Source organism: Coregonus lavaretus (genome assembly GCF_964263955.1).
Source record: "Coregonus lavaretus genome assembly, chromosome: 14".
Classification (NCBI taxonomy): Eukaryota; Metazoa; Chordata; class Actinopteri; order Salmoniformes; family Salmonidae; genus Coregonus; species Coregonus lavaretus.
Genome location: NC_140001.1, coordinates 24,058,942 through 24,079,092, shown reverse-complemented (window position 1 = coordinate 24,079,092; position 20,151 = coordinate 24,058,942). Strand labels below are relative to the sequence as shown.

At 44.8% G+C, this 20,151-nt stretch overlaps 1 protein-coding gene across 1 annotated transcript; it reads right to left on the bottom strand.

The window, feature by feature from the left end:
- Window positions 1-76: 76 nt before the first annotated feature.
- On the bottom strand, window positions 77-18,708 carry LOC311141440 (U5 small nuclear ribonucleoprotein 200 kDa helicase). The gene is made up of 44 exons (XM_084176770.1): window positions 18,395-18,708; window positions 17,834-17,997; window positions 17,550-17,721; window positions 16,022-16,214; window positions 15,751-15,905; window positions 15,482-15,634; window positions 15,287-15,386; window positions 15,033-15,169; window positions 14,783-14,863; window positions 14,432-14,605; window positions 14,168-14,305; window positions 13,859-14,014; window positions 13,543-13,713; window positions 13,158-13,351; window positions 12,910-13,033; window positions 12,589-12,738; window positions 11,949-12,059; window positions 11,711-11,842; window positions 11,368-11,556; window positions 10,991-11,188; window positions 10,669-10,821; window positions 8,974-9,054; window positions 8,765-8,848; window positions 8,571-8,677; window positions 7,561-7,679; window positions 7,284-7,438; window positions 6,963-7,152; window positions 6,660-6,833; window positions 6,319-6,479; window positions 5,965-6,192; window positions 5,640-5,831; window positions 5,292-5,470; window positions 5,005-5,156; window positions 4,790-4,898; window positions 4,585-4,693; window positions 4,290-4,479; window positions 3,989-4,153; window positions 3,700-3,821; window positions 3,377-3,520; window positions 3,031-3,207; window positions 2,747-2,907; window positions 2,440-2,521; window positions 2,241-2,333; window positions 77-1,776 (listed from the first exon to the last, which is right to left on the bottom strand). Exons 1-44 carry the CDS (start codon window positions 18,437-18,439, stop codon window positions 1,627-1,629), a joined length of 6,414 nt encoding a protein of 2,137 aa, XP_084032896.1. The 5' UTR covers window positions 18,440-18,708; the 3' UTR covers window positions 77-1,626.
- Window positions 18,709-20,151: the final 1,443 nt, after the last annotated feature.

Below are 20,151 nucleotides of genomic sequence, written 5' to 3'. Positions count from 1 at the left end.
GGGGAAGAAAGTGTCTTCGCTTTCACATTTTTTATAAATAAGGTCCTCATTATATTAATTTACAGTCAAAGTCTGGTCAATGTAGATTATTTTTATTGGAAAACAGTCATGACAGCACAAAGGTATGTTATGTTAAAATCAGTCTGATCCATTAATCACACTTGATTGCATACAGGGTTGAGAGTAACTGAATATTTTTTTATAATCAGTTATGTTGCCAGCAAAACTATTGTAATCAGATTAGATACTTTAAAAATCAGAAAGGATGTTTGCGTTAAAAAAAATACATTGAGACTGTTCTCAATCACATTCAACTTAGTGTTGAAAAAAGGCGCAAGCTTGTGCCACCTCAGCGAGTCTGACCAAGTCAGAGGCCACTATGACACACCAAATGTGTTTGATGGATCCTTTGTCTTTTGACTTAAGGGGAAAGTAATCAGATTGCATTATTGAGTTTGGTAATCCAATAGGTGCGTTACTGATGACAATATTTGGACAGGTAACTAGTATCTAACAGATTACATTTAGAAATTAACCTTCCCAACCCTGATTGCAGAGTTGTTGAAACAGTTACAGTAGAGAAATTGAGACTCTTTGATACACTATGACTTGTTCACTAAAAAAGTAAGCAGACTCATGTACACTTCAAACCTTTTGGTTGACTTCTCTAATTAGGTACTATATACACACACACATTACTATCCTCGACTGGGGCACATTCACATTTAAACCAAATTGTAAAAACAATTGTAGACTTACAAAAAGGTCTGACCATTACCTCGAGCACAATAGAATATAACAGTCCAAAGAGAGATTCAGACTATAAACGTGACTCAATGCCTTATCTACACTGAACAAAAACATAAACGCAACATGTAAAGTGTTGGTCCCATGAGCTGAAATAAAATGATCCCAGAAATGTTCCATACACACAAAATGCTTATTTCTCTCAAATATTGTGCACAAATTTGTTTACATCCCTGTTGGTGAGAATTTCTCCTTTGCCAAGATAATCCATCTACCTGATAGGTGTGGCATATCAAGAAGCTGATTAAATGTGCAGTTGTCACACAACACAATGCCACAGATGTCTCAAGTTCTGAGGGAGCATGCAATTGGCATGCTGACTGCAGAAATGTCCACCAGAGCTGTTGGCAGAGAATTTAATGTTAATTTCTCTACCGTAAGCCGCCTCCAACTGGCCTCACAACCACAGACCATGTGTATGGCATCGTGTGGGCAAGCGGTTTGCTGATGTAAACATTGTGAACAGAGTGCCCCATGGTGGGGGTGGGGGTTATGGTATGGGCAGGCATAAGCTATGGACAACGAACATTGGCAATTTGAATGCACAAAAACACCACAACGAGATCCTGAGGCCCATTTTTGTTTGTTTGATATCTGTAGCCAACAGATGCATATCTGTATTCCCAGTAATGTGAAATCCTTAAATTAGGGCCTAATGAATTTATTTCAATTGACTGATTTCCTCATATGAACTGTAACTCTGTAAAATCATTGAAATTGTTGCGTTTATATATATTTTCAGTATAAAACAAAACAAACAACCCCTGCTGATCCCAGCATGAATTGAGAAATGACTTGTCGTCATCTATTGATGCCTGACTAGTCTGAATCACTGTCTCCATCGCTGTCTGCCTCCTTCACATCCACGCTGAATTTATACTCCTGATCACAGCCCATGTAGGCATCACTCATGAAGTACAGTGTGTAGTTGTGAATGCCCAGCACTGGTGCAACAAAGTCCAGCTTCACCTGCAATGGGAGAAAGGGGCACAGAGAGTGAGGCCAAGCAATGCTGACAGAGGGTATTCACCTTTAAGATAACTTTTGGGCTTTCAGATGCTAGATCAATTACGTGCTAGCCTACATGTAGGCGACTGTCAAAATATGCAGATGCCTGCATGTATTGGCTCCATAAGGTCCAGTTGGGGTGCATAGTCACTTTAACTCTACCCACATGTACGTATTACTTCAACTACCTCAACTAGCCGGTGCCCCCGCACATTGACTCTGCACCGGTACCCCCCTGTATATAGCCTCCCTACTGTTATTTTATTTTACTTCTGCTCTTTTTTTCTCAACACTTTTTTGTTGTTTTATTTTACTTTTTTATTAAAAATAAATGCACTGTTGGTTATTTCACTGTAATGTCTGCACCTGTTGTATTCGGGGGGCATGTGGCCAATAAAATTTTATTTTATTTGATTTAAACTGACCTTGGCCTTCTGCTGCAGTGTCAGCCTCTTAATGGAGATCAGGCTGTTGGACTTGGGGTCTCCAATCACCACCCACCAGCCCTCCTCACGTTTCTGAAACAACAACACAGTCAAAGGTTAAACATGGTCATTGTTGAGTTTGTGCTTTTTGAATGAATCAGTAAAGGAGTTCTGACAAGCTGGTAGTGATGATCCATACCTGGGGGAAGAGTGGGGCAATAACAGGCCCAGTCACCTCCTCTTCTCTCTCCAACTGGACCAGGACCAGCACTGGACCTCCACTGTGAGCACAAAGATATGATCAGACACCTTCACTTACTCTGCTTCTCTCTCATTTTCAATGTTCCATAGATTCAATGGGCAGTAGTAGTAAGTAGCAAACACCTCATCATTAACAACCTCCTAAGCAAAGATACATTTTCTTGTGTTACTAATCTCTCTATATTCTGTCAACCTATTTCCTCACAATTATTCCCCTCTACCTCTAACAGCCCCATTTAAATCACCTCTTGATGTTCTCCTTCTCTGCCACCTCGTAGGACAGTTCAATGTTGGGGTAGCGGTTACAGAAGCGAGCCACGTCTGCTATCTGGGTGTCTGAGAGCTGCAGCAGCCCACTACGATCCTCATCCTCCATCTCCATGATGTCAAATATACTCTCCACACCCTGAGAAATACAACTAGAGATCAGCTTCAAGATCCACACCAAAGCAAGATGGCCATAATCCCTTGTCTGGTAAATGGAAGTGTTTCAAATGAATAGAGTAACAGGCAGTCGTGGATGTGTTACCTTGTCCGTGCAGCGTTTGATGTGCTCAGAGGTAAAGTAGGGCAGCTGTTTGAGGTAGGAGTCCTTGGACCACATGGCCTGGGTGACCATCTGAGCCAGCTCCATAGCAGCCAGTGCAGGGCTCAGCCAGCCGTTACTGGACAGCACATCTACACAGGCCTGGATCAGACGCACAGCCTGGACAGGACACACAACCATACATAGATTTTAAACACTAGCACACCTCAATCTGACCCACTACTTTCTGAACTCTTCAACACTAGGTCATACTACAGTCTTTCTGCTATACAGAGTCCATTTACCACAGCTTAGATTGCACCAAAGTATCTATTAATTTCTCATTCACCTTGCTGAGGATCTCCTCTGTGTCTGACTGGAGCTCAGCGCTCAGCTGCATCCTGGACAAGTGAGCCTGCAGCAGCAGGTTGGTCTTCACATGGGGATCGTTGAACTTGGGGTTGTTCAGTTTGTGGGGCACCTTCTGGGCCAGCTGAAAACACAACATATACAAGTTGATTAATGACAATGTCATAGAATGTTTCCAGATAAGTATTTGTGAGCAATGAATTCACACGTTCCATTGCTTCCAGTTCTACATGGGTATTTGGGTGGGGTAATAAGTCTGCAAAAGTGCATCTTATGAATATTGATGTGCATTAGTATGTTTACCTGTCTGAGCAGGTTGTCCTCATGGTGTCTGATGGGGATGTTCTTGTACTCAGCAGCATTGGAGATGATCTCAATCAATCCACGGATCTTGGTCTTGGCGTTCAGGGACATACTGAACAACTCTGATACGAACATAAATAAAATGTCAGTAACTCAACAAGTTATACTGTATAATGTATGTATTCTATTTTAACATTTGTTTAGTCTATGGGGTGGTTCACAGTTTAGGTGATGTGACTGATACAGCCATATTTAGTGACAGTGGGATGTTGGTTGTGGTAGTTCTCACCGATGGTGGTGTAGTTGATATAGTAGTAGGCAGCGATCATGCCCAAGTTAAGAGGTGCCACATCCATCTCATCCTCGATGCTGATGCACTTGGACTGCTCCAGGTCATGCAGGGTGTTCTCTACCAGTTCTGACAGGTGGTCGGACAGATGACGGTGAGACATGCCTGGATGGGAGAGATGGAGAGCAGCACTTTAACATAAGACTCCAAGACAAAAACACTATAGGTCTGGATAAATATTACATGTCTAGAGTGTCAACAGTTGAGAGCATTGCCAGTGCTGTAGGTGTGCCTGTCTCACCTTGCAGGTTGTAGTAGTTGGGGTTCTGGGTCATGCGACGGTACAGGAAGGTCCAGGTCAGGTAGTCCACCGCGTCCTGTTTGTTTTCCACCGTCTTGGTGACGATCTCAGCGTTGAAGTGGTCGTGCATGCAGTGGTCCAGGTGAGATTCCACTGGCAGGGGCTCATACAGAAACTTCTTGAAGAAATCCTACATTTGAGAAAAAGAGAGTAGGTTATAAATGACAGAATAATGGAGTGACAGAGAAAAAGGGACAGCGAAAATGGAGAGAAAAGGAGGATATTGCTGACGTACCTTTTTGGAACCCTGACACATGATGACACAGCGTCCCTCATCGTCCTGCAGGGGCCGGTTGGCCTTGCCCACCATCTGGAGCACATCGTAGATAGGGTAGTCCACATAGCTGGGGACAGAGAGGACATGGTCACTAACACAGTCAAACTGAGGCAGGAGGGGGGGTCTGAGTGATATAGATTAGATATAAAACAGTGTTACTTACGCATGGATTTTGCCATTGTAGTACTGGGTGTCCATGATAACAACCAGGTGAGCAGATATGTTTGTGCCCCAGCAGAGGGAGCGTGAAGCCACTACAACCTGGACTGCACCTGCAGGCAGAGAGGACCAGACACAGCATGTCATTTAACAATCACTCTCTATACTTTCTCTAACTAGGTACTGTATCAACAGGTCTAAGGGAGTGGCCAGTTGTACCGGAGTTGAATAGCTGCTCCACGATCCTGCGTTCTGTAGTTGACAGGCCCTCGTGCAGGTAGCCCACCCCATTGGCCAGCGTCTCCTTCAGGGTGCCGTCTGTCACCTTCTCCAGGAAGGGAGCCAGGTCCTTCTCAGTGCAGTGCAGGAACCTACAGGGAGACAGGGACATCTGTTACTGCTCTGAGACCTCATGCTACAACATCTACCAACACTGTATACATAAAGAGTTTTGACTCCTTGAACCACTCAGAAAGATTAAAATGTGTTAAGGTTATGGGTCAGACCTCTGAGGGACCACGTCAGCAGCACAGAAGGTGAGGATGTCGATGGCGGTGAGGCGGGTCTGACGGCGGGACGGGACGAACACGACAGCCGGTTTAGAGGGGGAGTGCTTCATGATGGCGTGGTACACTGGCTTGGCCATGGACAGCAAGCGAGTCTGGGTGTGACTCACATTGAAGCCCTGAGAGAGGAGAGAGGCATTACAATGAAGTTAAATTGAGCAGATATTATATTATCCAGCCAGACAATAACATATTTTATGAACAAAACCTTATTGGTGTTTTATTTGGCTAAGAGCAGGTTGATGATGATGTAACAGGTTGAGAGGACATTACAGTCATGGTACTGACCTGGATGTGCAGCTCCAGAGGGACAGGCCTGACATTGGGGTGGAAGTTAAAGGTTGCAGTGGTGCTGCATCCCAGCCAGTGGGCCACATCTTTGGCATTGGACAGGGAGGAGCTGAGGGCCACGATGCGGATGGGACGCTCAATCTGAGACGAGATGTACCTCATCCTGGAGCAGATCACTTCCAACACAGGCTACAAGAAAGACGGAGAGTATGAATATCAATGTATTTTACTTCACATGTCAAACAAGTATTGTATAGTTGCTATCTAATCAAAGCACTAGGCAGGTGGATATATGGTTTATCAGTTTGGATCGTGGCCTTACTCCGTTCTCTCCTCCAATGAGGTGAGTCTCGTCCACGATGAAGAGGCTGACGTTCTGGACGTTCTTCCTCTGCTTCCAGCGGCGCGACAGGATGTCCCATTTGTCCGGGGTGCTGACAATGATGTCACCCTTCCCCAGCAGCTTCAGGTCAGTGCTAGTCTCTCCCGTCAGCAACACCACCTTCTTATTCAGAGCATCCTGGAACTTCTGGTGCCAGTCAACAAACACCTGGACACACACGAGTGATGTTAAACGGGGTGGAAGGAATGGGTCATATTAGTGTGAACAATCAAAAGTCAGATGAAAACAACATTATGTTAAAGTTGAAAACACTCCATATTGATAACCCTGTACCTGTTCAGCCAGGGCCTCCATGGGTGTGATGTAGACACAACGTCCCTCTGCGTTGTGCAGCAGCATCCTCAGGATGGCAAATTCAGCACAGATGGTCTTCCCACTGCCGGTGGGGGCTCCCACAAACACGTTGTCGTCACTGTTGTACACAGCGTTGAACACTGGACGAACACAGAGAATAGCACACATTATATTACTCACAATGTAAGCACAAAAGGTATAGAGGCATGTGCCTGATTGAAGTCATTGAATGGGCCACATTGGTCTTAGAGGTGAGATGGGTGCAGTGAGAAACTGTTAGCCCAAATGGTGACACTTCAGAGTCTCAGAGTGCATCTTACCCTGTGTCTGGATGGGGTTGAAGAAGGGAAACTTGTTCTGGTAGAGGGTCTCGAAGGCGGCATTACGAAGGGCGGTCACAGGCAGGGGCTGCAGGTCCAGCAGCTCAGTGGGAGGGGGGTACTTCTCTGGCAGGATCAGGTGGCGGAAAGACACCGGCAGCTGGGTCTCACAGGCTGAGAGGGAGAGACGTGCAGAGGAGAGGGATACATTTTCAATGGACATCCTCCTAAACTCTATATTTGCTTATACATTTTGAATCGACTAAGTTACTAATAAGAGCTAGCCAGAGGTGTCACACTCACACAGCCAGTGGTCCGAGGCCACGCGGATGAAATACTGCGGGGGCAGGGGCTCGAACACGGGCACGAAGAAGGTGACCAGGTGCTCGTCCTGGGCGTACTTGGCCTTGAGCAGGAAGTACTCGTGGTGTAGGATGACCTCACTGTCCACATCCTCCACCAGGATCCAGAAGGCCTCCGATGAGCCATGCACCTTTATGGGCCACAGAGAGCGGTGTTAAGGGTGTATGTGTTGGTGTGTTATAGTAAGAAAAACCCAATTTAATCTGAGCCATGTAACAGCTATAAACTAATAGCCTGAAGGTACTATACAGATCCACTGACCTTGTCATCCCACTGGAAGTCTGGTGTGATGGTGAGCTCCACCTTCAGTGTGGAGCGGGTGATGGGCTGCAGGTGAACGGCCAGGTCCAGTTTGGGGAACTGGTGCACGTACTTATGGATGGTCTTCCCCATCTTGGGCATGCGGATCAACTCACCTGAGGGACAGAAGGACTTTCAATGACAACTTCAACAACCGGGGATGAATCAATGAGCATGTAGTGTTAGTGGGTCCAGGTCCGAGGTGGGGCATTTGGGGTGCACTGCAGAGCAGACTCACCAATCTCATTGTGGTTGAGGTCATAGAGGCGCTCGAAGGGGAAGTTCTTCTTCTCAATCTTCTTGATGACTTCCTCTGGGAGCTTCCTGAACTGACGCAGAGGAGACATGGACTGCCACCTGTGTAGGAGAGGGACACATTCACACAGGGAAGGCCAGAGGAACATCACATTTCATTCTAGCCTCGTCATGTATACTGAACAAAAATATAAACGCAACATGTTAAGTCTTGGTCCCATGTTTCATGAGCTGAGATAAAAGATCCCAGAAATTTTCCATATGCACAAAAACGTTATTTCTCTCAAATTTTGTGCGCAAATTTCTTTACATCCCTGTTAGTGAGCATTTCTCCTTTGCCAAGATAATCCATCCACCTGACATGTGTGCTGGGGACAATAAAAGGCCACTCTAAAATGTGCAGTTTTGTCACACAACACCACAGATGTCTCAAGTTGAGGGGGCGTGCAACTGGCATGCTGACTGTAGGAATGTCCACCAGAGCTGTTACCAGATAATTGAATGTTCATTTCTCTACCATAAGCCACCTCCAATGTTGTTTGATAGAATTTGGCAGTACATCCAACCGGCCTCACAACCGCAGACCACATGTAACCACGCCAGCCCAGGATCTCAACATTCGGCTTCTTCACCTGCGGGATTGTCTGAGACCAGCCACCCGGACAGCTGATGAAACTGAGGAGTATTTCTGTCTGTAATAAAGCCCTTTTGTGGGGAAAAGCTCATTCCGATTGGCTGGGCCTGGCTTCCAAGTGGGTGGGCCTATGCCCTCCCAGGCCCACCCATGGCTGTGCCCCTGCCCAGTCATGTGAAATCCATAGATTAGAGCCTAATGATTTCATTTCAATTGACTGATTTTACTTATATGAATTGTAACTCAGTAAAATCGTTGAAATTGTTGAGTTTATATTTTTGTTCAGTATAATTTACTAGGACTGGTGACTAAGGTCTTCATCAGTGAAAATTAGGAATAAACAGCAATGGTTAACTTACATCCTCTTGTCAATCATCTTGCAGAGGTTCATGGTCTTGTCTGTGAGCTGGGCCCATCCCCTGCTCAGGACAATCTCAAAGATGGCTCGCATCAGTCTTCCAGCACTCTGAGGAAGGACACAGTTAACAGTCAGATGCTGGTAACATACTTAAAACATCTCTCTAATCAAACAAACAAATGGACATAGCCTTGCCTGCGTCACATAGACCATGTCAGCCATCAGAGCAAAGCCCTCCAGTTTGAGCTGAGAGATGTAAGCCTGGAGCAGCACGTTGATCTGTAATAAGAACACACATCTCAGAACTGGCTCATAGCAACAGGACTCTAGCAATACATACTGCAGTGGTGTACCATATCATTGATCAGTGTACAGTGTCAACATTGACACATGTAGTAGTATACCTTGGCGCTGGGCTCCTCAATGCTCTCCTTCACTGGAATGGGAACTCTCTCCAGCAGCTTCTGCAGCTCCAGCTTCTCTTCCTGAAATAAGACCCCACGTGAGCATTCATGTATCTGTAGCATTTTACTGTAGATCAGTTGCTGGTTTGGTGTAGACCTGACCAAAACCATTCAGTAACATTTGTGGCCTTTTGTCATTAAATATAGTATTCCAGAGTAGGGATGGGCATTTGAAATGATTTCACCTTTTTTTCCTGGCTATCCAGACAGTCAAAATACATGTTTTAATAAATAAAAAAATAAAAAAGATATTCAAACATCAATGGTGACTTGCTCGCGCGACTTGAGATGGCCGGTGTGCTGCACTCTACTTACATTTACGCCATTTAGCAGACGCTCTTATCCAGAGCCACTTACAAATTGGTACTTGTTTCAGCAGAAGTGTGAGGGAGGGGCAAAAGAGGAGCAGGTGTGTGTGTGACAGTCTGTGTGGCACAGTGGGAGAGAGAGAAAGTAGCCAAACTGACTCGCACTAGTTAGATAGATAACCTATGGCAGCAACAAGTTTGTCTATCATACCATCTGGTAGTGCCTGTCTTGGCTGCATCAAATTTACATTTACATTTTAGTCATTTAGCAGACGCTCTTATCCAGAGCGACTTACAGTTAGTGAATACATATATTTTTATACTGGCCAACCGTGGGAAACGAACCCACAACCTACAGTAGCCAGTTAAGTTAGCCACCTAGCTAGCTTCTTTATAACAATTTGAGTGGCGCAGTGGTCTAAGGCACTGCATCGCAGTGCTAACTGTGCCACTAGAGATCCTGGTTCGAATCCAGGCTCTGTCGCAGCCGGCCGCGACCGGGAGACTCATGGGCGGCGCACAATTGGCCCAGCGTCGTCCAGGGTAGGGGAGGGAATGGCCGGCAGGGATGTAGCTCAGTTGATAGAGCATGGCGTTTGCAACGCCAGGGTTGTGGGTTCGTTTCCCACGGTTGGCCAGTATAAAAATATATGTATTCACTAACTGTAAGTCGCTCTGGATAAGAGCGTCTGCTAAATGACTAAAATGTAAATGTAAATTTGATGCAGTCAAAACAGGCCCTACCAAATGGTATGATAGATAATCTATGGCAGCAACAAGTTTTTCTAACTAGCTAACGTAGCAGGGCTAGCTAATTGAGGCTTTTTTGCTGCGCTCCCCGTCCTTGTCTACAACTCCATTCATATGAAACAACAGCCTACCTGTTGGTTGATCATTGTAGCCTACTCCTTCTCATTTAGCCAACTTAATTCTGTAATTTTATTTCCATTTTGCATTGATTAGAAATCTCCCACTTCACTTGCTACACATGGAGCCTCTGACTGCAGCAGCGCTTTAATTGACCCACAATAACAACAAGCTACACGTGTGTAGGCTACTGGTGAATCTTTATGGGATGCACTCATACAAACTGTCATGAAACTGCTGTTTTATTAAAATGTTGAATGTAATGGTTTATCCTTGTAGGCTCTGTAGCAATGTCACATTATAATTGTATTTAATTTTAGACAAAGCCCTTTCATTGCTAAAGTAGGCCTATATTTTTTTATATCTCTCAAAAGTTAATACTCTCCCAAGTAATCGAATACTAACGTCCATTTAGATATTTGAATAACCGTGCCCATCCCTATTCTACAGTGCTGTATACCTCTCTGACAGTGATGTTCCTAAACTCAGAGGAGAGGGAGAAGACGCGGAAAAGCTCGATCTCACTGAGGGTGGGCTTCAGCAGCTGGTTGTACGTCTGGATGGAGTCATGGGTGATGTAGAAGTGACTGGCGATGCGACCCAGGTCCGTCACCTTCAGGGAGGGATGAGAAAAGTTTGCCCCATAAACAAAAATAATCTATCATGAATATCAATAGCATAATCTTTGTCTTTACCATCTTAGAATCTTGAAGAGATCTCAATAGGTCAGTGTCATTGCATTGCTCCCACTGGACAGAGTGCATGTGTAGAGTGGTGTGTACCTGGAAGGCGCCAGTCCGCTTGTCGTACTTGACCAGGCTGTTCTTGTCCAGCACGTTGGCTGCAGTGTGGATCAGGTTCATCCTGCGGCGCTCCAGCAGGGGGTCTGAGCTGCGGTCGTCATGGGAGACCCCGTACAGGGTGGGGTTACGGAGCATACGCACGTACAGGTAGGTGTAGCCCAGCCAGTTCACTGCGTCCTGATGAGGAGCCAACAAGAGAGGAGTGAGACCACTACAGCAGCAAGGGTTTGAATGTTAGCACTAATGGTTCTAGCTGACCAGTCTCTGTACAGGTAGTCTCAGCAGCACACTACAGCATGTCTATCGTTATTAGTGGTGAGTTGTGGGCGGTGTTGTAAATCCAGTTATACGCTCACCTTAGCATTCTGCACGTTGCCCAGCACTATCTCAGCGTTGAGCATGTCTGGCAGCTTGGACACCATCTGGCTCTCGATGGGCAGCTGCTGGTTGAGCAGAGACAGGTAGTACTGCAGCTCCCCGTGGGATGTGATCAGGATGCCCTCTCCCTTGGTGTCGTACTGAGGACGCCCAGCTCGACCAAGCATCTGAACACAGCACAGAACACAGAGGTGTCATTCAAACTCACAAAGCTAACAAAACAGAGTTTGAGGATTATTTAGCAAATATAATATTCTGCTACAGTGAAGTCTAGCCCTGTGTATGCATCTCAGTAGTCTAATCCAGACAGTGCAGACTAACCTGTAGAATGTCCAGGGCTCCCAGCTCTGTCCATCTGCCTTTTTCTGGGCTGTACACCTGGGTGCCTTTGATGATGACAGTATGTGCAGGCAGATTCACACCCCAGGCCAATGTGGCTGTGGACACCAGCACCTGAAACAGACAGAGCCCTTTCAGTGAGATCGGTCCAGTGACATTGTAACAATAGCTCTGACTGTATTAAAGGAAAGAGGTTAGTAGAGATTTAGAAGAGACTAACCTGGATGTGGCGATCAGCAAAGAGATCTTCCACCAAGGTACGGTCCACTCTGGTCATACCAGCATGATGGATGGCGAAACCGTAGGGCAGCAAGTCCTTCAGCTCAAGGTTCTGGGGGAAGTGAGATGAAAAAAATGAATGTAATGTTCAGTTGTTTTTTAGGTGTAATATGCAGAAATCGCTCCACCATTTCCTGGTTGCCAAAATTCTAATAGTTCGACTAATTTCCGTTTGTGACAAAACAAGTGTAGAGAATCATTGCACCATCTAAACCACTGTGAAATATATTTTCAATGACCAAAAAATATTGTATGTTCAGCTGTTTGAAGCTGGTGTACAAAACCGAAAGTAAAAGACGTAAAAACGAAACTTAAGAACGGGAAGCATAGAAATAGCGCACATAGAACAGATCTACGGCTTCTTAGACTTGCTTTCAATGAGAATGACAGATCTATAACTCACATTTCTATATGAATTTGGTCAGGTTGCCCAAAAAGTTACATATTGCAGCTTTAATAATCAGATTATTGTAAGATTTGGTTTTTAATCCAACTGCCTACTCACAGATTCGAGACAGATGTGTATAGACATTCAACAGGCTTTGGTAGCTAAAATTAGTCCCCACGTCAGGTGAACTCACCTTGCACTGCTCTGCCTCAGTCCTGAGGACCTCAGTTGAGGCTGAGCCCTCCCTCAGGAACAGCCCCAGGGTGTCTTTCTCTAGACACATGTCCCTGATGGCCCGGCCCGTCTTCCCGGTCTCCTTCCTGGAGTGGACAAACACCAGCACCTGACAAACACGGACACAAGTTAGCACAAGAATACTAGATTGTGTGGAACGTTCTGTCTGTTGATATTTCTCATCTTATAGACATTGGGATTTTCCAGATCTCATGTTTTGTGTTGGCGGCAATGCGGAGTCAGATGATGGTTAAAGAACACTAGGCTGAGTTGGCCTCACCTGGTTCTTCCCAGCATGCTCCATGATCTTCTCATAGACAATCTCATTCATGATCTGGAAGCGCTTGATGGCCTTCTTCTCAGTGATGCCCACATATGTCTGCTCCAGGGGCACTGGACGGAAACTGGAAGACAGAAAATACTATCAGTCAGACTTGTGCTTACAATCCAACTGCTCACAAAACCTGTTCATCTGAAGCAGGATGAGTGTGTGGAGAGATTGATCCTCCTTCCTGAGCCCTGGCTGACCTGTTGTCGAAGTAGAAGAGTCCCTTGGCGGGGTCTACTCGCAGGCAGGTGGCCACGTCCTCGTAGTTGGGCAGGGTGGCACTGAGACCCAGCAGACGCACGTCCTCCTGGGTCAGCTCCACGTTGCGGATGGTCCTGGCCACCAGAGACTCCAGGACTGGCCCACGGTCGTCATGCAGCAGATGGATCTCATCCTGACCATCAGACACACACTCAGTCACATACTGTTCTTACACCCAATGAGTTTATAACTACAGTTTAAAAAATAAATGTCAAATAACGTAAATGCTAAATAGTAATGGGATGTTTGACTAAAGGGTCTTGAAGGGTCTTGCATAAAGTCCATAAGAAGACCATTTGAGTTTGAGAGCGTGTTTGTACTTACAATGATGATGAGGCGCACTAGCTGGGTGTAGGTGCGCTCGCCTCCTTTGCGTGTGATGATGTCCCATTTCTCTGGGGTGCAGACGATGACCTGGGTGGCGTTTATCTCCTCTTTACACAGCTGATGGTCTCCTGTCAGTTCAGACACTGTGATGCCATAACTGGCCAGACGCTGGGTGGGAGAGAGAAATGCAAAACACAAATCAGAAAACAGGACAGAATTCCATATTATACAAACACATCTCTCTTGGCAATTCAAGTCCGTGACAGTATATAACACTGAGTTCTGACCCCCAAAAAAGGACAACAAGTCTCACCTTACTAAAGCTGCCCACCATCTCCTGTACCAGCGAGCGCATAGGAGCCACATAGATGATCTTGAAGTCGTCCAAGTTGATGGTTCCATCCAGGTTGATGTGCTTGCCGATCTCCCTTAGCATAGCCATGAGGGCCACGTTGGTCTTACCTGCTCCCTGGAGGCACCCAGGGGAATAGACAGAGGTAGAAAATACACAGGGATAAGTTAGAAAACAAAACATTTCAACAATGGCACTTTTGAACATATGTAACATGACAAGAGCGCTGAGCAGAGAGCTATTATAGTTGACCGTGGTTTATTTACTAACCGTAGGAGCGCACACCAGCAGGTTCTCATCGGTCTCCATAGCAGTCTTGAACAGCTTGCTCTGAATGCGGTTCAGGGTTTTGAACCCTTCGAAACCTGCCTGGGCATACTTGGGCAGCTTCTCGATGGTCACCAGCACCTAATAACACAGACAATCAATTGAGGCTTGGCTGACAGTTCTTGAAAATAAGACCATTCACTTGCTAGAAGCGTCAGTACTGACTACAGTAAAAAAAATAATACGCATACAGAGGCTCACACACACCTCATCGTCAGCGAAGGGCTTGGGCTTGAGTGCAGGAACGTGCACCTCCTCGTAGCCTTTGCGCTGCTTGCGGAAGGAGCCATCTGGCAGCTGGCACCTCTTGTTGGCCATGAAGTGGCTTCCCTGGGTGAAGGCCAGGTCCTCCAGGTCCAGCAGCTGTTTAGGGGTCATGGACTGAGGGGTGGGGTAAATGGTACAGGTTAGTATTTATTTAGCATCAATATATTCATATTGAATGTGTGTCATTGCAACGTGTGTAATATGTTTATAGTTTATGTGCAAATCGTCTGTGGACTACACAGTGGGTAGACGGGCTATATTCATGTGTGCATTATTCATGTTCCTCCTCACCTCTCCATGGTCGATGTCCATAGACTCCAAGTCATTGTCCACGCGAGACTTCCTCACTCTCTCCCTGCGAGATCGCTCTTCCTGAAGACATGAACACCAGCCATTGTTTGAGACCAAGGGAACCAACATTAAATGTTTAGGTGATCATTTTTCTGTTTATGTATTTCAGTCTGTTCCAATACATCTATAGTACAGTATAGAAATAATGATTTATCCAGTGACTAATTCAACAATGAAGATCGTGTCTTACCCTAATAATATCCTCCTTCTCAGTCTCCTGCAGCTGATAAAGAACTTTGGACAAGTCTGGATCTGCCTCCATCTTTCCTATGATCTTCTCCTTCTCTGCTTCGCTCTGAGCACTTGCCAACATGGTACAGTACTGGACTGTGAGGGAGCAGAGAAATTAATCAGTGACCTCTCAATTTTGGCAATGCAAGCTGTTATAGTCTCCCTCTAATGTTAACTTAATGTACATTAGTTGTGGAAATGACAGGTACTCACTCATGCGACGATGCTGACGAAGGATTTTGATGAAGTCAAAGGTGTTGAATCCCAACAGTAAGACCAGTTGATTCTCACATTCTCTGTCATCACTGGCAGTCTGTGGAATACAGAGACAGAGAGTCAGTCAGAGACCAAGGCAACCACATAGACACAGGCAGACATACTGAAACAATTAGACACACAAACACACACCTTGAGGATCTCCAGAACCTCATCTGCTTTCTTCTGAGATATTATGGCATCGTCGTAGAAACGGCTGAGCTGACGCTGGAGCCAGAAGGCATCGATGTCACGAGGATGCAGCTCCTTCTTCTTGGCTGTCATCACATCACCTGTCACACCAAGCTACAGGATACATGTTTATTAGTGCAAAGGTTAAACTAAAATGACTAAAATGTTAAAAGACACATTGTAGTTTAGTATAAACAGACGTGTGTTGTCGTGTGAACGAGGGGTCTTACATTGGCTGTCAGAGTGCAGCCCAAGTCTGCTTCCTCTCCTTCACTCTCTTCATCTGAGCCGTCATCTCGCACCTCCCCAAACTGGTCCTCATCACCCTCCTCCTCATCAGATTCAAACTGGACATTCACTCCGTATGTTTCGTCAATGTTGTCATCTGTGTGTTGAAACATTGATTCATTTTAGTGCATAATAGTAGTCGCCAGAAATGAATGCATGATCCAGTTGAGTGAACATAATGTAAACATTACTTCATTGTGTTTGTTTCCTTACCCATGTTCTGGAGCTCTTTGTCACCCCCGTAGTCACTGATCTTCTTGCCCAGATTGACCAGCACGTGGTAGCGTGTGTCATCTGCAGGCCCTAGTAACTGCTCCACTTCACGCCGTCTCTCCTTGTCCCTCATCTTGTCATTCTTCAGTACAGCCAGCACCTCGTCAGCCGCTCCACACAGGATATCTCTCGGCTGCAGAGTTACAGAAATACAGCACAGGCATATTCAAGTCATTGATTTGACTAGAACATTGTTAATTCCACCATTATATACAGTTGAAGTCGGAAGTTTACATACACCTTAGCCAAATACATTTAAACTCAGTTTTTCACAATTCCTGACATTTAAACCTAGTAAAAATTCCCTGTCTTAGTTCAGTTAGGATCACCACTTTATTTTAAGAATGTGAAATGTCAGAATAATAGTAGAGAGAATTATTTATTTCAGCTTTTATTTCTTTCATCACATTCCCAGTGGGTCAGAAGTTTACATACACTCAATTAGTATTTGGTAGCATTGCCTTTAAATTGTTTAACTTGGGTCAAACGTTTCGGGTAGCCTTCCACAAGCTTCCCACAATAAGTTGGGTGAATTTTGGCCCATTCCTCCTGACAGAGCTGGTGAAACTGAGTCAGGTTTGTAGGCCTCCTTGCTCGCACACGCTTTTTCAGTTCTGCCCACAAATGTTCTATAGGATTGAGGTCAGGGCTTTGTGATGGCCACTCCAATACCTTGACTTTGTTGTCCTATAGACACTTTTGTACCCGTTTCCTCCAGCATCTTCACAAGGTCCTTTGCTGTTGTTCTGGGATTGATTTGCACTTTTCGCACCAAAGTATGTTAATCTCTAGGAGACAGAACGCGTCTCCTTCCTGAGCGATATGACGGCTGCGTGGTCCCATGGTGTTTATACTTGCGTACTATTGTTTGTACAGATGAACGTGGTACCTTCAGGTGTTTGGAAATTGCTCCCAAGGATGAACCAGACTTGTGGAGGTCTACAAATTTTTTCTGAGGTCTTGGTTGATTTATTTTGATTTTCCCATGATGTCAAGCAAAGAGGCACTGAGTTTGAAGGTAGGCCTTGAAATACATCCACAGGTACACCTCCAATTGACTCAAATTATGTCAATTAGCCTATCAGAAGCTTCTAAAGCCATGACATCATTTTCTGGAATTTTCCAAGCTGTTTAAAGGCACAGTCAACTTAGTGTATGTAAACTTCTGACCCATTGGAATTGTAATACAGTGAATTATAAGTGAAATAATCTGTCTGAAACAATTGTTGGAAAAACTATTTGTGTCATGCACAAAGTAGATGTCCTAACCGACTTACCAAAACTATAGTTTGTTAACAAGACATTTGTGGAGTGGTTGAAAAACAAGTTTTAATGACTCCAACATAAGTGTATGTAAACTTCCGACTTCAACTGTATGGTCTGCATAGTGTTCTTCATTATTTTCAAATCAATGACCCTTGAGACAGACACATAATTGCACAAGTGTCTTAACAGTTGTTTCTCTGACCTGATCTCCCAGGGCAGCCTGGATGAAGCTGAGAAGGACCTCGTAGGTCTCCCTGGTCTCCTTGGTCTTAGGCTTGTACACAATGCCCACCATCTCATCAATGCCCTCTGACAGGAGGGTGAAGCCCTTCATCTTGTTCATGTCGTGCCTGTCCTCATCTCTCTTCCTCCTCCTGCACAGTTCAAAAGACAAAGGTGGAGGGAAGAGCCATACATGGGTTAGTCAGTCAAGAAGTGTTTCAGACATGCACCAGAAAATAGACATGAAGAGGCACTTGTACTTACTTTGCCCGTCTCTCCTCCAGCATTGAAGGTTTGGTCCTCTGGGACTTGTCACCCATCTTGGTTCCCACCAACTTCCCCACCAGGGACAGCACCTCTCCTGTGGGCTCATCACGCCTTGTGCGGTCAATGAGCGAACGGTCTGCTTGTAAGACCAAGTTGGAGTTCTAGTATTGGACAATAGACAAAGTTAAAAGGAGGAAGGGTACTGCAATGTAAACTTGCCTTCACCAAGTCATTCTTATGCTGGCTAGTTATACACTTACTGGGGCACAAAAACAACTTCAACTTGTTTTAAAGAATTCATGTTTGCCAACATTGGACAAACTGGCTAACTAACGGACAGGCTGGCTAGCTTCTCGCTAACTAGCTAGTAACCAAGCGCGACTAGTTAGTAACCAGTAACTTGGTCAGTTTTAGTAGTTGCAATACTGTGTCCAGCCACGTTAGCATAACGGTAATACGTTAGCTAACTAGCGAACTACTTAGCGCAAGAAAACAATACAGCATGAGTGAAAAACCAAGTAGCTAGCTAACATTAGCTTAGTTCAATTTCATACTTACCGCTTTGTACTCATACTGCAAGCTACGTGCAGTAACATCCGCCATGATTGCTTGAATGAAAGTTTACGCACTTTTGTGGTTCAACACTGAGAATTTACAGTGTGTCACGGGAAGAACTAGCTAAAGTTAGTTGGCTGAAAGTTAACTAGCGAATTTCTAGAGCAGTTGGCTAGTTTCACAGCCAATGTTGGTGTGCTTGGATCAAGAAATAAAGGTAAGCGGAAATCCTTTGTATCAATATATACACTTAGCGATACGTTATGTACTTTTTGTTAGTAAAAGCGTTGACCATACGTTTCTGCAAACACGCTCGCTCCAACAACAAGCGGCGCTACAGTCACTACTTCCGCTTCCGTCCGTGTCGTAGGTCAAATTCGAGATTCTATTCTTTGTACAGTGCCCTCTATCGACTCGACGAAGCATCATCGCTCTGGCCAACTTTATTATTGAAAATATTTGGTTTTCTAGAATCTAAACTAATAGTGAGTGTAGCGTCCCCATATGTTAGTGCTGCCTCTGCTAAGAAATACATTATTTTATTGCACAGCCGGTAGTGCACTTGCCCCACGAACATAGGGTCCCCGGTTCGAAACCCCAACTCAGACCGTTCCTCCTCAACCACAACTGACTGTATTATTAGCCCGGCTGGGCTTTGATGACAATTATATAATGGCAAGAGGTCATTTGGTTTGTGAATACTGCCCAACAAAGGCATAGCTAATAATTGGGCTGCTGAGCCATTCTTTTTTTAAATGGTTATGAAATTGCTCCATTCCCCTTGTGTCTGTACATACTGCAATATACTGTAGCTGTAGTGTATAGCCTGATCTCTAACCTCTATTGCATAGCCCAGAAATCTGTGTAGCACTTGGGTAATAAAAAAAACTCCAATTAAATGGTGGATAGTATTTTAAATCTATATGTAGGCTAGTGTGTGTATCATATCCTGGACCTTTTCCATTCCTAAATACTTCCTGTACGGCAGATCACATCAGGCCAAATCAGTGTCAAATTATCTGGACGCACACACTAGGCTACATATAGATTTAAAATACTGTACTATCCAGTGGTATCCACCATTTAATTATTATCCTATAATTTTTTATCACCCAAGTGCCGCACATAAACACATTATGTTTCTATCATTGTGATCTAGAGTTTATGGTAACCTTGATCAAGTGAATGAAAGACTAGAATAATAAAGATTTTCTGAGGATTACAATTGTATTGTATGTGCCTACGTAAACCATGATGGAGGGTATTCATCTATTATTTATTCAAACTACGTATCAAGTTGACGATTCTAAATTAACTGACATGTCAACTTTTTTACTGCTGTAGTATCGAGTCAATGCTGGCAATTATTGCTGATAAACAAAGGAGTCCGCTCATACTGAACCTTGATCATAAGTTTATTCATATCACAAGCTTTCAGCATGAGTTTACGGATGTCATGACCACCCGGAGAGCGACGTCCCAGATTGCAATGGCCGCTCTAACCTCTTCGTCGTTTTTACCCAGTATATATAATCTTCCCAAGATATGGGTGGCTCCCTCTACTGTCCAATCCCCTGTCTACAACACACAGACTTCTCTGTCCTATCCGGGGTGTCACACTAAAACCGGCTCTCTTTCTGCTAAATAAACATCCTTTCAGGTTCCACTTAAAAACATTAACAAAGTCATAATCTTCATATACGACATTCCCCCCTTCGAGACTAAAAAGTCTCGAAAACAAACAGAATAGGATTATGACA